This window comes from Oryx dammah, unplaced genomic scaffold (assembly GCF_014754425.2).
Source record: "Oryx dammah isolate SB20612 unplaced genomic scaffold, SCBI_Odam_1.1 HiC_scaffold_13, whole genome shotgun sequence".
In the NCBI taxonomy this organism is placed as follows: domain Eukaryota; kingdom Metazoa; phylum Chordata; class Mammalia; order Artiodactyla; family Bovidae; genus Oryx; species Oryx dammah.
This window is the reverse complement of record NW_024070197.1, coordinates 10,325,310-10,344,759: the sequence shown is the minus strand read 5'-3', so window position 1 is coordinate 10,344,759 and position 19,450 is coordinate 10,325,310. Positions and strand designations below refer to the sequence as shown.

General features: G+C 54.5%; 3 protein-coding genes across 4 annotated transcripts in view; all 3 read left to right on the top strand.

Moving 5' to 3' along the window:
• The window catches only part of GRIN2D (glutamate ionotropic receptor NMDA type subunit 2D), a 32,969-nt gene extending 31,659 nt beyond the window's left edge, over positions 1-1,310 (top strand). The window contains exon 13 of the mRNA XM_040252396.1: positions 1-1,310. Coding sequence (XP_040108330.1) covers positions 1-315 — 315 coding nt within the window. The 3' untranslated portion in view covers positions 316-1,310.
• A 993-nt stretch (positions 1,311-2,303) lies between these two features.
• Positions 2,304-13,148, top strand: GRWD1 (glutamate rich WD repeat containing 1). 2 transcript variants are annotated; one of them, XM_040252395.1, is made up of 7 exons: positions 2,304-2,739; positions 2,942-3,059; positions 3,210-3,372; positions 5,472-5,685; positions 5,773-5,915; positions 6,076-6,273; positions 7,593-13,148. In XM_040252395.1, exons 1-7 carry the CDS (start codon positions 2,553-2,555, stop codon positions 7,908-7,910), a joined length of 1,341 nt encoding a protein of 446 aa, XP_040108329.1. In that variant the 5' UTR covers positions 2,304-2,552; the 3' UTR covers positions 7,911-13,148. The 2 variants fall into 2 exon arrangements, with proteins under 2 accessions (XP_040108329.1, XP_040108328.1); XM_040252394.1 differs by having other exon boundaries at positions 2,332-2,739; positions 5,472-5,915.
• An 896-nt stretch (positions 13,149-14,044) lies between these two features.
• KCNJ14 (potassium inwardly rectifying channel subfamily J member 14) lies at positions 14,045-18,526 on the top strand. Its single transcript, XM_040252393.1, has 2 exons — positions 14,045-14,752; positions 16,557-18,526. Exons 1-2 carry the CDS (start codon positions 14,045-14,047, stop codon positions 17,151-17,153), a joined length of 1,305 nt encoding a protein of 434 aa, XP_040108327.1. The 3' UTR covers positions 17,154-18,526.
• The last annotated feature ends 924 nt before the right edge of the window (positions 18,527-19,450 follow it).

Here is a 19,450-nt window from a genome sequence, read left to right as displayed (position 1 = left end):
CCTCACCGCCCGCGGGCCTCACACCGCGCGCCCGCCGCCGCCGCGCCGCACCACCACCGGCACCGGCGCGCCGCCGGGGGCTGGGACCTCCCGCCGCCCGCGCCCACCTCGCGATCGCTCGAGGACCTCAGCTCGTGTCCCCGCGCCGCCCCCGCGCGCAGGCTCACCGGGCCCTCCCGCCACGCGCGCCGGTGCCCGCACGCCGCTCACTGGGGGCCGCCGCTGCCCGCCGCGCCCCACCGGAGACACCGGGGCGGGGACCTGGGTACCCGCCGGGGCTCGGCGCACTTCTCCAGCCTCGAGTCCGAGGTATGACGCGGCCTGGGAGGCCCCGCCGCCCCCTTGGTCAGCGCAGGCCACAGCCCGAGGGGGCACGCGGGGTGGACAGGACCCGCGAGGGTTGGAAATGAAGAAAATGGAACTGGCCGGACCCCGCCTGGAACAGCGTCCTGCGCCCCTCGCTATGGGGGGCACTTCAAACCGGAGGGGATTTGGTCCCACAAATCTCACCCAGCCTGGGAGCAAGGGGGCGGGGGTCTCAGAGCCCACTGGACTCTTTTTTTAACCCGAAAAGGGCTTTTTAACGTCACCAGATGGGGCGGAAGGTGGCGGGGTCACGCCACGCCCGCGTCCCACCCCCACGCCCGGGGCCGTGGCCCCCACATCACTGTGCAGCTCCCCGGCCCCCCAGGCACGCCTCCGGGGAAGCCCGTTTTTAACCTTTCATCCATTGGGACTCGAAACTGTGAGACGCGTTCGCCAAACTGTGACCCCAGACCTTGGCCCCGCCACACAGAAACCCCTGACCCCAGACTGTGACTTCCGACCCCTGAAAATGGTCATCCGACCCCAGACTGTGACCCCTGACCCCAAACTGTGACCCAAGCCCCAGACTGTGCCCCGACCAGACTGTGACCCTCGACGTCAAACCGTGACACCTTCTTCTCCTTTTCCGCTCTCAGTAGCTTTCCCCTCGTTTGTCCTAGGACACGCCCCCCCACGAAGCCCCGCCTCCACTGCCCTAGCGTTGATCCCAACCTCCATCAAGCCAAAACTTCCCACGACCAGCCCCAAGTGCCACTGGCCATATCCTCTCCAAATCCAACCCTTTCAGTAAAGACGCAGCAGATCCCACCCCACCCCGCCCCGCCCCGCCCCAAAACCTCCACCTCCCAGATCTCCAGCCGGGTCTGGAGCTGGGTTGTGGAAGGGAGGAGTCTGGGAGTCCACACTCACTACCAACCTCTTATCCCTCTCTCCTGTACCACATTGCAGTGTTTGGAATAAACCATGTTTTTATGCCTCCTCAAGCCCAGTGTGAGCACCATGTCCTTCTCTTAGTCCCCTTCAAACTTCTGTGGAGGAAACAGAAAGCGAAAAAAGTCCTACAGAGGAAGAGGGGGCAGAAAGAGAATTTCAGCAAGAACAGAGATCTTGGAGGGAGGTGGCTAATAAAGACCCAGAAAGAAGTGGTGAGAAAAGACCCTGAAAAGAGAAGGGCAGAGAGAATTCCCTGACGGTCAGTGGTTAGGACTTTGCCTTTCCACTGCAAGGGTTTGAACCCTGGTTGAGGAACTAAGATCCCACACACTACCCAGCTAGGCCAAAACAGCTGGGGTGGGCTGAGAAGGGGTGGGGGCAAAAGGAGAAAAGGGGTCAGAGAACTCACTAAAGATCTGGGATCATAACATTTTAGGATCAGTCTAGGGTACCATTCCTATGGCAACAAGCAATGAGGCTTGCTAGGTTCTTAATATCCTGTTCATGCAAGGGAGGTGAGTGTCTATATTATATCCTAGCCAATTCACATATCTTGAATTCTGTTAATCTCACCAATGAGAATCTATTTCTAACATTTCATTATGCCAATTAGCCAAATCTCTGGTGTTGATGGGCAATAAAAAGAGTGGAAGCACTTGCAGTAGCTGCCTCTAGAGGGTGGACTTTCTGATTAAGTGCTTGCTGACCAGGGCTTTACCGTGAACGCCTGGTTAGGCAACTGACTACCCCTAGAGGGTAGATCCAACGAACTAATTTATACATATCATCCTGCCTACACTTAGCATTTTGTAGTAAATTAAAGCCTTCATAACAAGGAGGGGATAAGAAATCGGCTTTATGGATCCTCAGGGAGCAGAACCTAGTCTCCTTGCCAGTAAAAGCTCTTATTTGCATCCACGAATAATTAAGTAAGAAAGCATTGGGAGTCAAAGGTGGAAGGTGGAATCCCGGTCTGGAGTGCCTGTATAGTTGATGGGGCAAACAGGCCTCCTGCAGAACTACAACTCCCAGGAGGCCTTGCCGCCGCTCTGCGGAAGAACGCCCCAAAGTCACGGGAAGGGTATGGTTGCCTCGGATCTGCAGGCCTCGGTAGCCAAGCCAGGATATACTGTTTTCCTAGTTCTTCTTCGCCCTTTCCCCATCGCCCTCTCTAATTGGTGAACCAGGAGGTTTCCAAGGTAACCGGGCAGTAGGGCGGATCCTCCTAAGTAGGGAAAACGCAACCCAGAAGTGACGTTATTACCTCGCGCCAGCGGCGAGAGGCTTCGAAGATGGCGGCGCGCAAGGGTCGGCGGCGCACGTGTGAACCTGGGGAGTCTATGGAGACCGAATCCCAAGAAACAGGGTCCAAGGGTCAGGCTCAGGTCTACCTACCTGGCCGGGGACCGCCGCTGCGCGAAGGAGAGGAGCTGGTCATGGACGAGGAGGCCTACGTGCTGTACCACCGAGCACAGACTGGTAGGGCTGGGCACCCGGCATCCTGGGTCCTCACGAAGGAGGGGACTGGAATCTTGGGTCCTGAGGGGAGCTAATCCTGAATCTTTAACTTTAGAGGCTGTTTGAAAGAGAAATTAGGATTTAAGAGGATTGACATCACACTCAAGGGGGCCGAGATCCCTCTGTCCAATCCTAATTTTCCCATCCCTCCTTCCGTCCCCAGGCGCCCCCTGTCTCAGCTTCGACATAGTCCGGGATCACCTGGGAGACAGCCGGACTGAGCTTCCTCTTACTCTTTACCTGTGTGCTGGGACGCAGGCCGAGAGCGCCCAAAGCAACAGGTAAGAACTGAGGCTTTACAGAGCTAGGGGCGTCTGAGCCTCCAGCTTCCTTTTTCTCAGGACCTAGAAGTCGGGGCTTCCAGCCTCCTCCCTCCCTCCTTCCCAAGGATCCCGCCATCCGGTGCCTCATTCCTCCCACACCTCCCCCAGATTGATGATGCTTCGGATGCACAATCTGCATGGGACAAAGCCCCCACCATCCGAGGGCAGCGACGAAGAGGAGGAGGAGGACGACGAAGAGGATGAAGAAGAGCGGAAGCCTCAGCTGGAGCTGGCTATGGTGCCCCACTATGGAGGCATCAACAGAGTTCGGGTAAATGCAGCCCCAGGAGCCTGCGCTGTGTACTCGGGAGCACACCACCCCCCACGTCCATGCCCTTCAGCTTTAAGAAGAGCACTTGGCACATAGTTTTCTTAATTAGTTATGTATTAATTGTGATCGTTGTCACTATGTCCTAGATGCCATGGGGATGTTTTTTAAAAATGTTCTTTCCTCTTCTGTAGAATGGTGAGAGTTACTTGGTGGGGCTGATGTGAAGATAAAATGGAAGAGCCAGGACCCTTATTTCATTAACTGAAATACGGTGATTTCCGGGGTCTAGAAACAGCACTTGGCAGTAACATGAGATCTATGTGTTTTCTGTTATTGCTCAGGGAGTGTCCTGGGCTGTGGGGTCACTTTTGTGATTCCGAGTTCTAGCTCCTTCTAATCAGGTCGATGTGAGAATTGAACCAGATGCCCTGTGCAACAGTGCCTGGAGCAGTGCTTAGCCCATAGGTTTTGAGAAGTGTTTCCGCTGAGGTATTACTGTTTCAGATACTGTTTTAGACCTGGGGACTTAACAGGGAACAAAAGGTCTCTGGCTCCATGAAACTTACATGCCAGTGGGACAAGAGACAGGAAACTAAGCGTATGTGTAATGTCCAAAGGTTCTAAGAGTTGTAGAGAAAAATAAGGTAAGGGAGTTAGGGTCTTCTGGAATGGACTTGCGATTTTATTTAGTTAGTTAGTTTTTCAGCTGTAATGCGTCTTTGTTGTGCACTCCGGCTTTCTCTAGTTGCAACAAGCAGAGACTACTGTTTGTTTCAGTGCTCGGGCTTCTCACTGGCAGTGGCGTCTCCTGTTGGGGAGCACAGGCTCTGTGGTGCAAAGGCTTCAGTAGTTACATCCAGTGGGCTAGTTACATCGAGTAGTTGACGCTGTCAGGCTCTACAGCACTAGCTCAGTAGTTATGGAGCAGGGGCTTAGTTGCCCTGAGGCATGTGGGATCTTTCCAGACCAGGGATTAGAACAGTGTCCCTTGCACTGCAAAGCCAGATTCCAGACCACCAGGGAAGCCCCTGGGGTTGCTAGTTTAAACAGTGTGGTCAAGGAAGCATTCACTGATAAGGTGCCCTTTGAACAGAGACCCACAGGAAGTGAGGGAGTGAAGCAAGGCTATCTGTGAGAAGAGGTTTCCCAGCAAGGGACTAACAAGTGCAAAGGTCCTGGGGCAAACTGATTGAGGAGAACAGTGCTGAATGGATGAGGGGGAGAGTGACAGGGTTTGGCAGGTGGGCACGGAGGAGACAGATTGTTTAGGGGTTTGTGGGCCATTGTAAAGACTTGGCTTTTATGTGGGGAGAAACTGGGAGTCACTGGAGGGTTTAGAGCGAAGGGTGGATGGGATCTGACTTATGTTTTAAAGGGATCCCTCTGTGTGCTGTATTGAGAATAGACTGCAGGGAGGCCAGGGCAGAAGGACAGGGTCCTGTGAGGGGCCAGGACAGGAATGCAGAGAAGGGTGACGTCAGCGGTAGCCTGAGTGATGACAGCAGAGCTACTGAGAGAGGGTTGGAAGTGGAGGCATTTTGGGTGGAGCCGGCATAGTGTGAGGAAGCAGAGGCAAGTAGGCAGTGAGCCCAAGGTGGGGACCCCCAGGGAGGGGTAGGTGGCAGTGGGCAGTTGGGAGCTTGGCTTTGGCCTTGGGGCGTCTATAAACAGTCAGTTTGATGTGAGCCTGGAGTTGAGAAAGGTCAGGGCTAGGGGCTACTGGAAACCTTGAGGCTGAACAGGATCTCCTAGTGAGCAAAGGTATACAGGCAGAGAGATCCGGAGACTGGGGCCTGGCACCTGCCTAGACTTAAACAGTTCCAGAGACCAGGAGTCTGAACAGATTTCCAGGGGCTCAAGTCTTGGGAGTTCAGGAGTTCTGTCATCCCTCAGCCATCATCTGTACCACAGTGGGGGGAGTTGTCCTGGAGCCCAAGCTGGTCTTCAAGTTGTGAGCCCATTCTCGCAAAGGTTTCTGGGAGCTGTAGTCCCGGGCTTGGGTGGGAGGCAGCTCTGGTTCTCAGGGATGAAAGGGCTGTCGTCCTCGTGCTGTGCCTCCTGTCCTGCTCACCTCCCCTCCCCTCCTCCCTACCCTGCAGGTGTCATGGCTGGGTGAGGAGCCGGTGGCTGGGGTGTGGTCAGAGAAGGGCCAGGTGGAAGTGTTTGCGCTGCGGCGACTCCTGCAAGTGGTGGATGACCCCCAAGCCCTGGCCACCTTCCTCCGGGATGAGCAGACCCGCGTGAAGCCCATCTTCGCCTTCTCTGGCCACATGGGCGAGGGCTTTGCCCTTGACTGGTCCCCTCGTGTGCCCGGTGAGTCCCGGGCGTGGGTGGGAATGGGGTCTGGTGAGCCACACCCGGCTGAGTGTGACGAGGTCGAGTCCCGACTGCCTTTTCCAGGGCGCCTGCTGACCGGTGACTGTCAGAAGAACATCCACCTCTGGACGCCAACGGACGGGGGCTCCTGGCACGTGGACCAGCGGCCATTCGTGGGCCACACATGCTCTGTGGAGGACCTGCAGTGGTCCCCGACCGAGGACACAGTAAGGAAGGGCTGGCAGTCTGGACTCCAGGGTCTTGGGGGGCAGGAGGGGGCCGGGGGCAGGTCTAAGTGACGGCGCAGGGCGGGAGGGTCACTAAAAGAAAGGCTGGCCCACCTGGAGCGGGGGTCCACCAGGGTCCCTCCGACTCTGCCCCGTGCAGGTGTTTGCCTCCTGCTCAGCTGACGCCTCCATCCGCATCTGGGACATCCGGGCAGCCCCCAGCAAGGCCTGCATGCTCACCACCACCACCGCCCACGACGGGGACGTCAACGTCATCAACTGGAGCCGCCGGGAGCCCTTCCTGCTCAGCGGCGGGGACGATGGAGCCCTCAAGGTCTGGGACCTGCGGCAGTTCAAGGTACCAGCCCAGCCGACCCCTGGGGCGGGAAGAGCTCCCAGAGACCACTAGGATTTGTGGGTTTTCCCCTCTGAGATGGCTTATATGCCAGAGCTGGCAAGGCCCTGCCGTCAGAACTGGGATCCCATCAGAACTGGGATACTGATGAGGAAACAGAGTCAGGAAGGCTTGGGGCTGCTGTGGGGTCTCTCCCTCTACCATCTGGAGAGTTGACTGGAGGAACGGGGCTGGGCCGAGTAGAGACTACACCTCCCATCTGCCCGAGGAGAGCCGTGTACCAGCCATGCTGCCCAGGGGCTTAAGGGCTCAGGGACTGTAGGTGGATTTTATAGGGTCAGCTGAGAACAGGGCTCAGCTCAGTCATGCTGGGAGCAGGCATGGAGGCCCAGAGGGACGGGAAGAGATAGGATGTGATCACCCAGCTTTGTGGTGACTCAGCAGAGCGGAGAGGAGCTCCAGGCCTCCCCTTGGACAAAGCCATGACTCCCTACACTTCTGGGCCTTCCCGGGATCGTCTTTTTACTCCCCCTCCAGCGTAATGAGCTCTACAGAATCAGCCCTGGGGAAGCTTCTTGACGTGGATTCCAGCCCCCTTTCCCCTCCCAGGCAGGTGCCTGGCCAGGTGGATCACAGGCCCAGGTTGAAACTTTGGAACCACCCCTCCAAGTTAGAGACATGCTGATCCCGCCCCCAGCAGCTATGCTTTTAGTAAAAGTGCTTTTCTTTGCATCTGCTCTCTCTCAAGCCTGGGAGTTGTGCCTGTGCCCCCATTAATGATTTCTAGAATCACTGGGGAGAGCACTTAGAAAACTCAGCCTTCTGGGTGGGGGAGGTGGGCGGACGTTTTAATTTTTTTTAATTTACTTTAAAAAATTTGTTTCGAAGACCCAATTTTATTTATTTCTTTTGGCTGCATGTCATGTGGGATCTTAGTTCCCAGCCAATCAGGGTTTGCACTGGCTCCCCCTGTATTGGAAGCGCAGAGTCTTAACCAGCAGGGAGTCCCCCACACCTTCCTTTTACAGGGAGGGAGGCGGAGGCAGGCCCAGCGAGGAGCAGGGGTTGGGGAGTTGTGACCTGGAGCTGGGAGGGGCTTCTTTGCAGATGAAGCCACAACTCCCAGCAGGCCCTGGGGCACTACCCCTTTATTACCAGCTGTAGTCTGCCCTCCGTCCCTCTCAGAGACCCTGGGTCTTTGGGGGCTGGAGGGGTGAAGGTCTAGCTGAACCCTAAGGCTGGAGAGGGGTGGGGGGCTCTGCCTGGGTCAGCCCTGGAGTCAGGCTGAGGGACTCAGACCCCCTGACTCCCATTTCCCCTAGTCTGGCTCCCCAGTGGCCACCTTCAAGCAGCACGTGGCCCCCGTGACCTCCGTCGAGTGGCACCCCCAGGACAGTGGGGTCTTTGCGGCCTCGGGTGCGGACAACCAGATTACACAGTGGGACCTGGCCGTGGAGCGGGACCCCGAGGCCGGTGACGCGGAGACGGACCCGGCGCTGGCGGGCCTCCCCCAGCAGCTGCTCTTCGTGCACCAGGGCGAGACGGACCTGAAGGAGCTGCACTGGCACCCACAGTGCCCCGGGGTGCTGGTGAGCACCGCCCTGTCAGGCTTCACTGTCTTCCGCACCATCAGCGTCTGAGCTTGGCCTGGCGGAGTCTGTCTGGTCCTCCACTTACTTGGAACTGAAGTTGAAGTTCATCATTTCCCTGGAAGGGACTCATTCAGATCTGCTGACCAGCGCCTCGCCAAAAGGACTTGGTTTGGCCCTTTGGCCACCACGATGGATTCTGTCTGACTTACTGCTCTTTGCAAGGACTTGGTTTGGTCCAGTTTCCCCTCTTGCTAAGAGAGATGGTTTGACTTGTGGCTCTAAAAGTAAGACTTGGTTTGCTCCCCTTGATTCCTCCAACTGAAGCACTTGGGTTGACCCCTGTAAAACCACTGCCATTGCCTCCAGTGAACCCTCCGACCCAAAGACTTGGGTCAACCCAGTGAGCCCCACCTGTCAGAAGAGTCCATTAGCCCATTTCCCAGATGGGCCTGGGATGGCCTGTGTTGCTGCGGGTATTTTGTCAGCTGCAGGCCCTGGGCTTGACTCTCTGATCTCTCTACTGTTGGTCTCCCCCAGGGAACTCAAGCGCCTTAGAGTGGCTGGACCAAATTCGAGCTGTGGGTCCCTCCAGCAGAATTTGGTGTGGCCCTTGTCTTCCTGCCAGCTGGGCTGGACTGGGCGGAGCTTTCTCCCCTCCTCCCAGAGATAGGCACTGTGCAGGGGGCAAGTCAGGGGCTCTCGAGGGGCAATAAAGGGCCAGAATGGAGCCCGAACTGTGGGGGCTGGTCCTTCTGGCCGCAGTCTCAGGAGAAAACGAGAAGGAGGGAGCGTTTGGCACCTGGCTGTCCCTGGACCGTTGGGTCCAGCCCTCAGCCCATTGGCACTCTCTGGGTCTGCCTCTCCTAAATTTTATTCCATCTGTAACTCACCCCAGGTCTCGGTGGGCAAGAGTTATCTCATGTGTGCCCCCGTCTGCTGAGGCTTCACCTCAGGGGGATCCAGGGAGCCCCCGTCTCTCTCATCCTTCCACCCCTGCCCTTGTCATCACTTTCTCCCCATTTCTTTGTTCCTTTGACTGTGTCCCCATCTTTCCGCATCTCCTGGCCCCCAGCCTCTGTCTCTGCGCCCCCTCCCCCCTGTGTCTCTCCTCTGCCACCGCTGTCTCCTCCAGCCTGCTTGGGCCGCAGCCCAGCCATCCTGCCTGGCCATCCTCCCTGGCTCCCCCTCTGCGGCTCTGAGCTGGCCCCACCCCCTGCCCCCCCCCTCGGGCTAGGACTCCTCTGATCCGCCCGTGAGCACAGAGGTCGGGGGCCCAAGACGGGCCACAGCGCCGCAGCACCCACAGAGGCCTTTCCTTGGCCCGAGAAGAGGAGCCCCCGGCAGAGGGCATGGGGGTGGGCTGCCCCACCAGGTACGTGCCTCCACGCAGACACCCTGGGCAGGGGTCCTGGCTTTGAGATCTGTCCCCCGCCTCCCCCCACCATCTTCCTCGCTCGGGCGTCTACCCCAGTGCCCCCACCCTATCCTCCTGGTTCCTCATCCCCCAGATCTGGGTCCCCCAGCTCAGCCCATCTCCATTTTTGGCCTTATTTTCACTGCCTGCCCCCCCCCACCCCCCTGCCCCCGCATCCTGCATCTCTTGTCCCATCTTCATCTCCGATCTGGTCCGTCTCTCCATTTCCTAAGATGGGATCTCTGCTTGTCTTTGCCCGGTTGGTCCTCGCTCTGCCTGCCTCTTTTCTGTCTCCCACTCTGTCCTCTCTGGGTGCCTGTGGCCGTGGGGAGGTCCTCTGTCCTTTCCTCTTCGGGACATCCTCTCCCTGCCCATCTCTTACCCTCTGTACCCTGGTCTGTCTGCAGTCTCCACGCTACACCCCCTCCTGGCAGTTTCTGCCCTCCAACCTGCTGTTGCTCAGGCCCCACTGGGGAGTCGGGGGAGGGTCGTGGGGGGACAGGGTCTCAGGGAGCATGTGAAAATGCTTCTATGGTGGGCGGGGGGGGGCGGGGGGGCAGCACCTGGGCGGGGCTTCTCGGCCCCAGATTAGACAGTGACTTTGAAACGAAGTTGACGCACCTTAAGCCCCATGTCGCCTTTATATGGAAACATTAAGCTGCTCTCCCAGGTCAGGGGGAGGCGGCGGGGAGGGCTTGAGGCTCTGGATACGCTTCCCTCGGATCCTGCTGTCGGTGATGGGAGGTACATGGGCCCCAAGGCAGAGCCCCATCCCAGCTCTCAGGGCCATGCTGGACTGTGACGGGACCCCCCAGAGGTGAAAGGCGTCCCCACCCCCCCACCCCCAGCCTGCCTCGTGAAATAGACAAGATCACGTCTGTCTCTTGGTGCTGAGGGTGACAACGGGAGGATTTAGGGAAACGAGATCCTGGGTTGCAAAGGCTCAGGACTCAAACCAGCAGCCCACCCCTGGCACTTCGTGGCTCTGGCCAGATCTCCTAGTCCGCTCCGCAACCTGTGAAGCGGGGCGATGATCTTGACTTCCCAGCGTCCTGAGCGGCCAAGGTGAGCCCAGCGGGTGGGCTGCAGACTTCTGGGAGCTTGGCAAGGCTGGGGACTGAGGTGCTCAGGAAACAAGGGCGAGTGATGAGGTGGTCTGTGGTCCAGTCTGGCACTCGGGCTTGGACACCAGGAAGGCTGGATGGGAGTCCAGGGTCTGCTGTTTCCTTGACTGAGAGACCTGAGACAAGGGATTGAACCTCAGCGCCTCCATTCCCTTTCGCGTCAGAAGCAGAGTCCCCACCCCCATCGGTGTGGGTGTGAGGAGGCCACCACCCATCACCCCCCTCCTGCATCCTGTCATCAGGTGGCCCCTGAAAGGGGACTAGTGGATAGTGGGGACTCTGAGCAAGAGAGGGCTGCAAATGGTAACATTTGCCTGTATTCTAACCTCAGACCTGCCCCCTTCAACAGCCTCAGTTGCCGCTGCTTGGAAGAACAGTCTCTAATGCCCAGAAAGTTGAGGGTGTAAAAAGTGTTGGGGCACATTGTGGGCTGTGCACACAACCAAGTCCGCTGACTGGAGCCTCAGCTTTGTGTAGAGTGGGCCTAAGAAATGCCCATGTTGGGGGTGGAGACTGGGTGGTCACAGACAGCAGGTGCAGAGCAGCGGGGCAGGGGAGTGGGTACATGCCAGTGTTGAACTTGACAGCAACTAACTCGTTCCTCATGGAGAAAGTGCCCCCAGCAACCGGGCAAAGACACCCAGACTTCCTTGTCGATAGGCTCGTAGCACCCTAGAACCTGGCACAGGGAGTTCATTGTACCCAGGCGCTTGGTAGGTGTTGATGGAACTGAGATGCAGAACGTTTAACCCCTAGCCCAGACAGGTCCCTGAAGTCCCAACACCACAGTGCCAAATGTTAACGGCACAGCTGCTGGAGGGCAATGTGGTCTACAGGTCCAGGCTGGCCCCTTCCCTCTGCGTCCCCCTGGTTCAGCTAAGATTCCCTCCATTTCTCAGATAAGGGAACAAGCTCAGGAAGAAATGTGACTTGCCACCATTCATATAGCTTTTAAGTGCCTGAGCCTGATTCAAAAGCCTAAGTTCTTCTGGATTCCTTTTTAAGGATTTTTTTTTTTTTTTTTTATCCCCATTCCACAGATGAGCAACCTCAGGCTTCAAAAATTGAAGCAGGTGGTCCCAGGGCACATACTGGGTCAGCAACTGAGCCAGGACAGGACCCTGGGTCTATACAACTTGATCCTGACCTTGATAAAATCCAACATCCTCATTTTACAGCTGAGAAAACAGGTTTAGAAAGGTTTCCCCATGATCTGAGAGTCAGGGCTGAGCCTAGGTTTTATTTTGCTTGTTTTTCATAACAGTTTCATTGAAGTGTAATCCACCTACCCTACAATTCACACATTAAAGTGTACAATTCGGTGGTTTTTAGTATATTCAGAGTTGTGCGACCATGTTGTTATTCAGTCACCAAGTTGTGTCCAACTCTTTGAGACCCCATGGACTGCAGCATGCCTCGTGGTGTGTACCCATCATCACTATCCATTTTAGAACATTGTCATCACTCCAATAAGAAATCCCATTCCTCTGGCTACTGCTTCCCGATCGCCCCATCTCTCCAGTCCCGTCCACCACTAGTCTAATTTCTCAGCTTAACAGATTTGCCCATGCTGGATATTTCATTTAAATGGAAGTATACAATATATGGTCTTTAGTGATTGGCTTTCACTTCACATGGTGTTTTCAAGGTTCATCCACATTGTAACATCTATCACTTTTTATTCTTTTAGTTACTGGGTAGTAGTCAATTGTGTGGACAGACCACGTTTTACTTATTCATCAGTTGATGGATATTTGGGCTGTTTCCATTTTTTGGCTGTTGTGAATAATGTGGCTGTGAATATCCGTGTACAGTGTGTGGATGCTTGTTTTTAATGCCCTTGGGTAGATACTTGGGTATGGAATTGGTAACTCTACGTTTCACCATTTAAGGAACTACCAGACCATTTTCCACACCAGCTGTGCAATTTTACATTCCACCAGTAATAATAGGAAGGTGCCAGTTTCTCCACATCCATGTTAACACTTTTCTGTTTTGTTTTTTCTTGTTTTTATAGCCATCCTAAGTGAGTATGAAGTGGTAACTCATTTTGGTTTTGATTTGCATTTCCCTGATGACATAATGATATCAATTATCTTTTCCTATGTTTATTGACTATTTGTACAGTTGACCCTTGAACAACATGGGGGTTGGGGGTGCCAACTCTCTCCACAGTCAAAATTCCAAGTATAACATTATTAATTTATTTTATTTGTTGCATCGGGTCTCAGCTGTGTCATCCAAGATCTTTCCTCGTGGTGCAAGGCCTCTCTAGTTGTGGTGCTTGTGCTTAGTTGCTCTGCATCATGGGAGATCTTAGTTCCCTGACCAGGGATGGAACCGGGTCACCGGCACTGCAATGCAGATTTTCAACCACTGGACCACCAGGAAAATCCCTGAGTTGATCCTCTGTATCCATGGTTCTGAATCCAAGGATTCAACCTACCATGGAACATGTAGTACTACTCTAGGATTTATTTTTAAAAATCTGCGTGTAAGTGGAACCATGCAGTTCAAACCCATATTGTTCAAGGATCAACTATATCTTTTGAAGAAACGTCTACTCAGATCCTTTGCCCATTTTAAAATTGGGTTGTCTTTTTCTTATTGAGCAATAAGGCCTCTTTATATGTTGTGGATACAAATTTTTGAGATATGATTTGCAAATTTTTTTTTCCCATTAGCAGATGGTCTTTTCACTTTCATCTTAGGGTCCTTGGAAGCACAAGAGTTTTTAATTCTGATGAAGCTCAAGTTGTCTGTTGTCTTTTTTTCCTTTTGTCGTTTGTGCCTCCTGACCCATAGGTGACCTTAGAGCCCCGGATCATCTCTCCAAGCTGACTCCATACAGATCAGCAGTTACCATTCAGTCTTTTTTTAATTTAAATTTTTACTGCATTGTAGTTGACTCACAATATTGTTAGTTTCAGGTATACAGCAAAGTAGTTCAGTTATATATGTATACTTTTTCTGATTCTTTTCCATTGTAGGTTATTACAAGATATTGAATATAGTTCCCTGTGCTATACAGTAGGTCCTTGTTGTTTATCTCTTTTATATATAGTAGTATGTATCTGTTAATCCCAAACTCCAATTTTATCCACTCTGCAACCCTCACCGCATCTCCACTCCTTTCCCTTTTGGTAACCATAAGTTTGTTTTCTTTGTGACTGCTTAGTCTTTTATGAGTCTGGACTCTGGATCTGGACTGCTAGCACTCAAACCCCAGCTTATTCAGCCATGACCTTGGGCAAGCTAAATGTTCTGTACCTGTTTCCTCATCTGTAAAACGGTGATGATGTTTATGCTGCTGAGGTTCAAATATCTAAATTCATGTGACGTGCTCACAACACTGGCTCTAATAACTGTAGTGCTTGTAACACAGTACTGCTGCTACCACTATAGTTGTGTTGTTGTTGCTACACAAATATCTCCTATAGTATTACCATCAGTGTTGTCGATTCTGTTCTGATTTTCCACCCATTTGTCAGATGAGGCCACTAAGGCCCAGTAAGTATGCCTGGCCAGTGAGCCCCACCCCGCCCCCATTCCTGGCACTCTTGACGTGGCTGCCGGTTTCTTGTCCCCGCAGGTTCGGGGCGCCCGCCCCCTGCTAGGCCAAGTGGAGGGGGTGTCCCCGCCCAATGGGCCTGGCCAGGGCGCTGCGCCGCCTCAGCGGCGCCCTGGAGTCTGGAGACGACAGGGCGGGCGATGAGGAGGAAGCCGGGCCGGGGCTGTGCCACAACGGGTGGGCGCCAGCGCAGTCGCCCGTGGGGCGGCGCCGTGGGCGCTTCGTCAAGAAGGACGGGCACTGCAACGTGCGCTTCGTGAACCTGGGCGGCCAGGGCGCGCGCTACCTGAGCGACCTATTCACCACGTGCGTGGACGTGCGCTGGCGCTGGATGTGCCTGCTCTTCTCCTGCTCCTTCCTCGCCTCCTGGCTGCTCTTCGGCCTGGCCTTCTGGCTCATCGCCTCCCTGCACGGCGACCTGACTGCCCCGCCGCCGCCCGCACCCTGCTTCTCACAGGTGGCCAGCTTCCTGGCCGCCTTCCTCTTCGCGCTGGAGACGCAGACGTCCATCGGCTACGGCGTGCGCAGCGTTACCGAGGAGTGCCCGGCCGCCGTGGCCGCCGTGGTGCTCCAGTGCATCGCCGGCTGCGTGCTGGACGCCTTCGTCGTGGGCGCCGTCATGGCCAAGATGGCCAAGCCCAAGAAGCGCAACGAGACGCTGGTCTTCAGCGAGAACGCCGTCGTGGCGCTGCGCGACCGCCGCCTCTGCCTCATGTGGCGCGTCGGCAACCTGCGCCGCAGTCATCTCGTCGAGGCCCACGTGCGGGCCCAGCTGCTGCAGGTGCGAGTCGGCCCCGTGGCAGGCCACGCCCCCTGGTGGGCGGGCCCCTCCGCGAGGTCTGGGAGTGGGAGCCGCGGGGGGTGGTGGGAGTTGTAGGTCTACCGAGCAAGTGTGCGTGGAGCCTGTAAGGGACTTGGACTACAATTCCCAGCAGTCTCTCGGGCAGGACACTTGCCTTACCTTGAGGGCTGAGGATGGTTCCCAAAGCTCTGTGGGAAATGTAAACCCAAGAGAAAGGGCTTTGATCATTTCTTCCTGGAAGCCTAGACTTGAGACAGATTTTGAGACTTAAAGAGTCCTCTGGGACTTGCTTCCCCCGTGGAATGGTGGGAAATGCAGGCCTGCGAGGTCCACTTCTGATCGGTAAAGACTCTTGAACGACAATTCCCAGAAGGCTCTGGGGGCAGGGAAAGCGCCCACCCAGGTTGGTCTGAAGAGGCGTTGTAATTTTGCTGATGGTGTAAACCACGGCTCAGGTTTACGATCCCCAGCCAGTGTTGTGGTACAGAGATAGGCCTGTGACGGAGGTCAGGCTCCTACGGGCTTGTGGGAGATGCAGGCCTGAGGATGGGGTGCTACTCACTCCTGCAGAGCCAGGGAAGACAATTCTCCGTGGCCTCTGGGTGTGTGGTCCTGCAGCATTTGTGGGAGCCTTCATTTTCCACCTCAGGGGCCCAGACTTTCCCACAGCTTCCTGCTCAGAGAAGTGCAGGGCAGGGGCTTGGGAAACTCTAATGTTAGCCTCTCAGCAAAAAAACAAAAACAAAACTACAATTCCCATTGGCCCCTGAGGCAATGGCTCCCTCTGGCACCCTGATGAAAGAGCCTTAGTGTTTCTAGAATTGTGGTCAAACTGTCCAAACAGATTCTGGGGCAGTAGCAGCTCCTGCCGCAGTAAAGACCCTTAAGTTGAATGCAGGGTTGGGGCTGGACTTGGATGAGAAGAGGACAGGGTTGTGGTGGGAACTACAACAAGCAGCCTCTAGGGATTCATGTAGACATTGGCAAGAGAGTGGAGCCCCATTCTCCACTTCTCTCTCCTGCTTGAATGAAATCCAGAGATTCATGACCAGGAGGGACACTGTCTCTCCCAGAAGTCTGTGGGGCATTGACGGGACTTGGTAGGTGGGTATGGAACCAATGGGTAGGTGCGGTGAAACTGCCAATACCTGGTTTGGGGTTAGGCATCCACCCCACAGAAATATACAGGCACACAAGGAGATGGAGGTAGTTGGGTTGAGGGGTGGGCAAGAGAATATCCCAGGGACTAGACTGAGGCAATGGTGAACAGGCAGAACATAAGCATAGCTTCTGTTGGACTTAGATTGTCATCCTGGTTTATCTTTCTCTGGCCATATAATGAAAGCCGTTTTTCTATCCCTCTCCTCCTTCTCCAATTGCTTTCGGATGTGATTCTTATCGTCTGTTGTCTCTTTAACTGTTTCTGTCTTGCTGATTTCTGTGGCTCTGTGCCAATGTCACTCTGGCACTATCTTTTTCTCTCCCTTGTCTTTCTCGAATTTCCTTCCCCAAACCCTCTCTGAGTCTCTGTCTACCCTCTCCCCCGTCCTCTGGGTTTCCATCCTCACCTTCCTGGACCACCATCTTCCTCTCTCTGGGTCTGTGTCCTCCTTTTTCTGCATCACCATCCCTCTCTCTCTGGGTCCATGTTCTCTCTGCACCCCTACCCCTACTGGTTTCTGCCCTCCTCTTCCTCTGCACTTCTATCCCCTCCTCTTGCTATCTCTATCTCCATCCATCTCTCTGCTTCCTGCTGTCTTTGGCCACCTGCCTTTTGCTGCAGCCTCGAGTGACCCCGGAGGGTGAGTACATACCTCTGGACCACCAGGATGTGGACGTGGGCTTTGACGGTGGCACTGATCGCATCTTCCTTGTGTCTCCCATCACCATCGTGCATGAGATTGACTCCGCCAGCCCTCTGTACGAACTAGGACGGGCTGAGCTGGCCCGGGCTGACTTTGAGCTGGTGGTCATTCTTGAGGGCATGGTCGAGGCCACAGCTATGACCACACAGTGTCGCTCTTCCTACCTCCCTGGTGAGCTGCTCTGGGGCCATCGTTTCGAGCCGGTCCTCTTCCAGCGTGGCTCCCAGTACGAGGTCGACTATCGCCACTTCCATCGCACTTATGAGGTCCCAGGGACGCCTGTCTGTAGCGCCAAGGAGCTGGATGAACGGGCAGAGCGTGCCTCCCAGAGCCCCAAGTCTGGCTTCCCTAGCTCTCTGGCAGCATTCTGCTATGAGAATGAACTTGCTCTGAGCTGCTGCCAGGAAGAAGATGAGGAAGAGGAGGCCACAGAGGGGGATGCGGCAGAGACAGAGGACAAGGCTGCCAGCCCCCAAGTTCTCACACCAACCCTGGCGCTGACCTTGCCCCCGTGACGCAAGCTGGCATCCCATTATTTGCACCCCTTTCCCAGAGGTAGCAAGATGGAGAGTTTGGGCCCTCTCCTGGGGTGGAGGCAGGTGTTTCCTAAGACCAACAAGCCTGCTGAGTAAATTATTAGCTGGTGATGTTCTGCCATGCCTAGTGGACCCACCATGAACATACTGGAAGGACCTTAATTCCTCTGAATTCTGTGCTCCCTCCTGAGACCCACTTGTCATTCCAATTCCTGAGTCTCGCTAGAGGTAAGGGACCCAGAATTCTAGACCCCTCAAGAGGCGAGGACTGGTGATTCTAGATTCCTCTAGATGGCTGGTTTGGTTTGTTAAGCAGGATCATGAAATGAAGTATAGACTGCCTCCAGGGGAAGAAGTCAGCTGTTCTCAAGTAGCAACAGAGATCCAGAATTCATTGGCCTGAACTGACTTTAGATTCAAGGGACTGTTGCTTCTCGACTCAGTTGACTCCATAGCAAATCACTTTTTCTAGATGACCTAAGGAGGGGAAGTTATGGGATGCTCCCAAGAGTTTAAGACTATACTGATTGATCAATGACAAAGACTGTTGATTTTAAGTCAAGGAAAGACTTTGTGGTTCCAGAAAACCCCAGAGTTGAGATTCTGTGAATCCAGATTGGCCACAGAGGCCAGCACTGGGGGTTCTAGAGCAGCTTGGACCTGACAGTTGGACTATTCCAGAAACTAACGAGTTATGTCTCTAGAATGCACAAAACAGTGGAGAGTCTGTGGGTCTGCAAGGACTAAACTGACAGACTGGGAGTTCTTGATAGGTGACAACTCCAAACCCACTGGTGGTAGAACATCGAACCAAAGAGAGATGCAAGGCTTCTCCATGATCCACAAGCTTTGTGTCTTTTTTTAAGTGCCATTCTAGAATATCCAAAGGAATCAAGATTCTGTGACTCTAGACTGATCACAGTCAGGGAAGGATTGGCAGTGATGATGTCAGATTTGCTGGTTCCAGCTTTCCCGATGGAGTGGAAAGTATTGATGAGGATAGATGACTTCTTTGTGCTTCTGTGATGCCAAAAGGAGTCAAGGCTCCAGGGACCCAGAGTTGTCTGTTGTCAATCTGGAAGTTCTAATCAGCTCCTGGATCATGGCTGTTCGAGGAGGTGGACTTGGGACTTGACCAGCAGCATTGCTGGGCTGACCTAGAAGGTGAGGGCCCGGATGAGATCCTGTGGGTAACAGGGCTGGTTATTGGGCAAGAGAAGGGAGAGGCCCAAGGCTGGTGAGTCTACAGTGCTCTGGAATCTTCCATCTAGTGATGTGTCTCTATTTCTTAAAGATATTATACATATATGTATTATATATATATATATAATATGAATAAAGATATCTATCTATTTTTTTTTTTCCTGTGGTTCCTACCCTAGGGTTAGAAACTGAGCTTGAGGAAGTGGAATGGAGTCCTTCCTAAGCATCCAGGAAGTTCTGCTCTGAATCCCAACTCTGCCTCAGCTGAGTGTGTGGCTTTGAGCAAATCACCCCCTCTCTCCTCACCTCAGTTTGTGCTGTGCTGTGCAAGTCACTTCAGTCTGCAAGGACTGACTCTTTGCGACCCTCTGGACTGTAGCCCTCCATGCTCCTCTGTCCATGGGATTCTCTAGCCAAGAATACTGGAGTAGGTTGCCTGCCCTGCTCCAGGGGATCTTCCTGACCCAGGGATTGAACCCCCTGTGTCTCGCATCTCCTGCATGGGCAGGCGGGTTCTTTACCACTAGCGCCACAGGGAAGCCCTCACCTCAGTTTTCCCATCCATAAAAAACAGGGCATTGGAACTTGAAGTTGTCCAAGGGCCTTTCCACTAGCATTATTCTTCACTGAGGGTACAATGGGGGTCTCAGAGATACCCCAGTCAACCACTCCCACCAGGTGCTGGAATGCCTGGCCTTCTGGGGGCAGCAGGGATGGGAGATGCTCTCAGAAGCTAGGTCTGAACTTGGATGCCTGCATGACAGGGAAGGCAAGGGAGAATATGGGTTGTGGCTAAGGGCCAGAATCACCTCCTTTCTGGCCCAGCTTGGAGGGGCAGGGGAAGGAGGAGTTACCTCTGAATGTCAGGGGAATGTATGTGTTTAGGGAGGCTTGTCCCCCAGGTCAAATTATTGGGAACCCCAGTGGTGTGTCTGGGAGTGTGCTTCTGGGGTACATATGGGTCCTTGAATCTGGCCTCTGCCCATGCTGCTATCTACCTAAGTGCCTAGCAGGTGGAAGCCAGTCGAAGAAGGAGTGAGTGCCAAGGAGGACATGTCCCCACCCCTGTGTGC

Excerpts from the sequence above, each read along its gene's own strand:
- GRWD1 (XM_040252394.1), top strand. The coding sequence starts at position 2,553 with ATGGCGGCGCGCAAGGGTCGGCGGCGCACGTGTGAACCTGGGGAGTCT. Across the intron at positions 3,373-5,471 it reads GAGGCATCAACAGAGTTCGG|GTGTCATGGCTGGGTGAGGA; the intron begins GTAAATGCAGCC and ends CCTACCCTGCAG. Across the intron at positions 6,274-7,592 it reads GGGACCTGCGGCAGTTCAAG|TCTGGCTCCCCAGTGGCCAC; the intron begins GTACCAGCCCAG and ends CATTTCCCCTAG.
- KCNJ14 (XM_040252393.1), top strand. The coding sequence starts at position 14,045 with ATGGGCCTGGCCAGGGCGCTGCGCCGCCTCAGCGGCGCCCTGGAGTCT. Across the intron at positions 14,753-16,556 it reads TGCGGGCCCAGCTGCTGCAG|CCTCGAGTGACCCCGGAGGG; the intron begins GTGCGAGTCGGC and ends CTTTTGCTGCAG.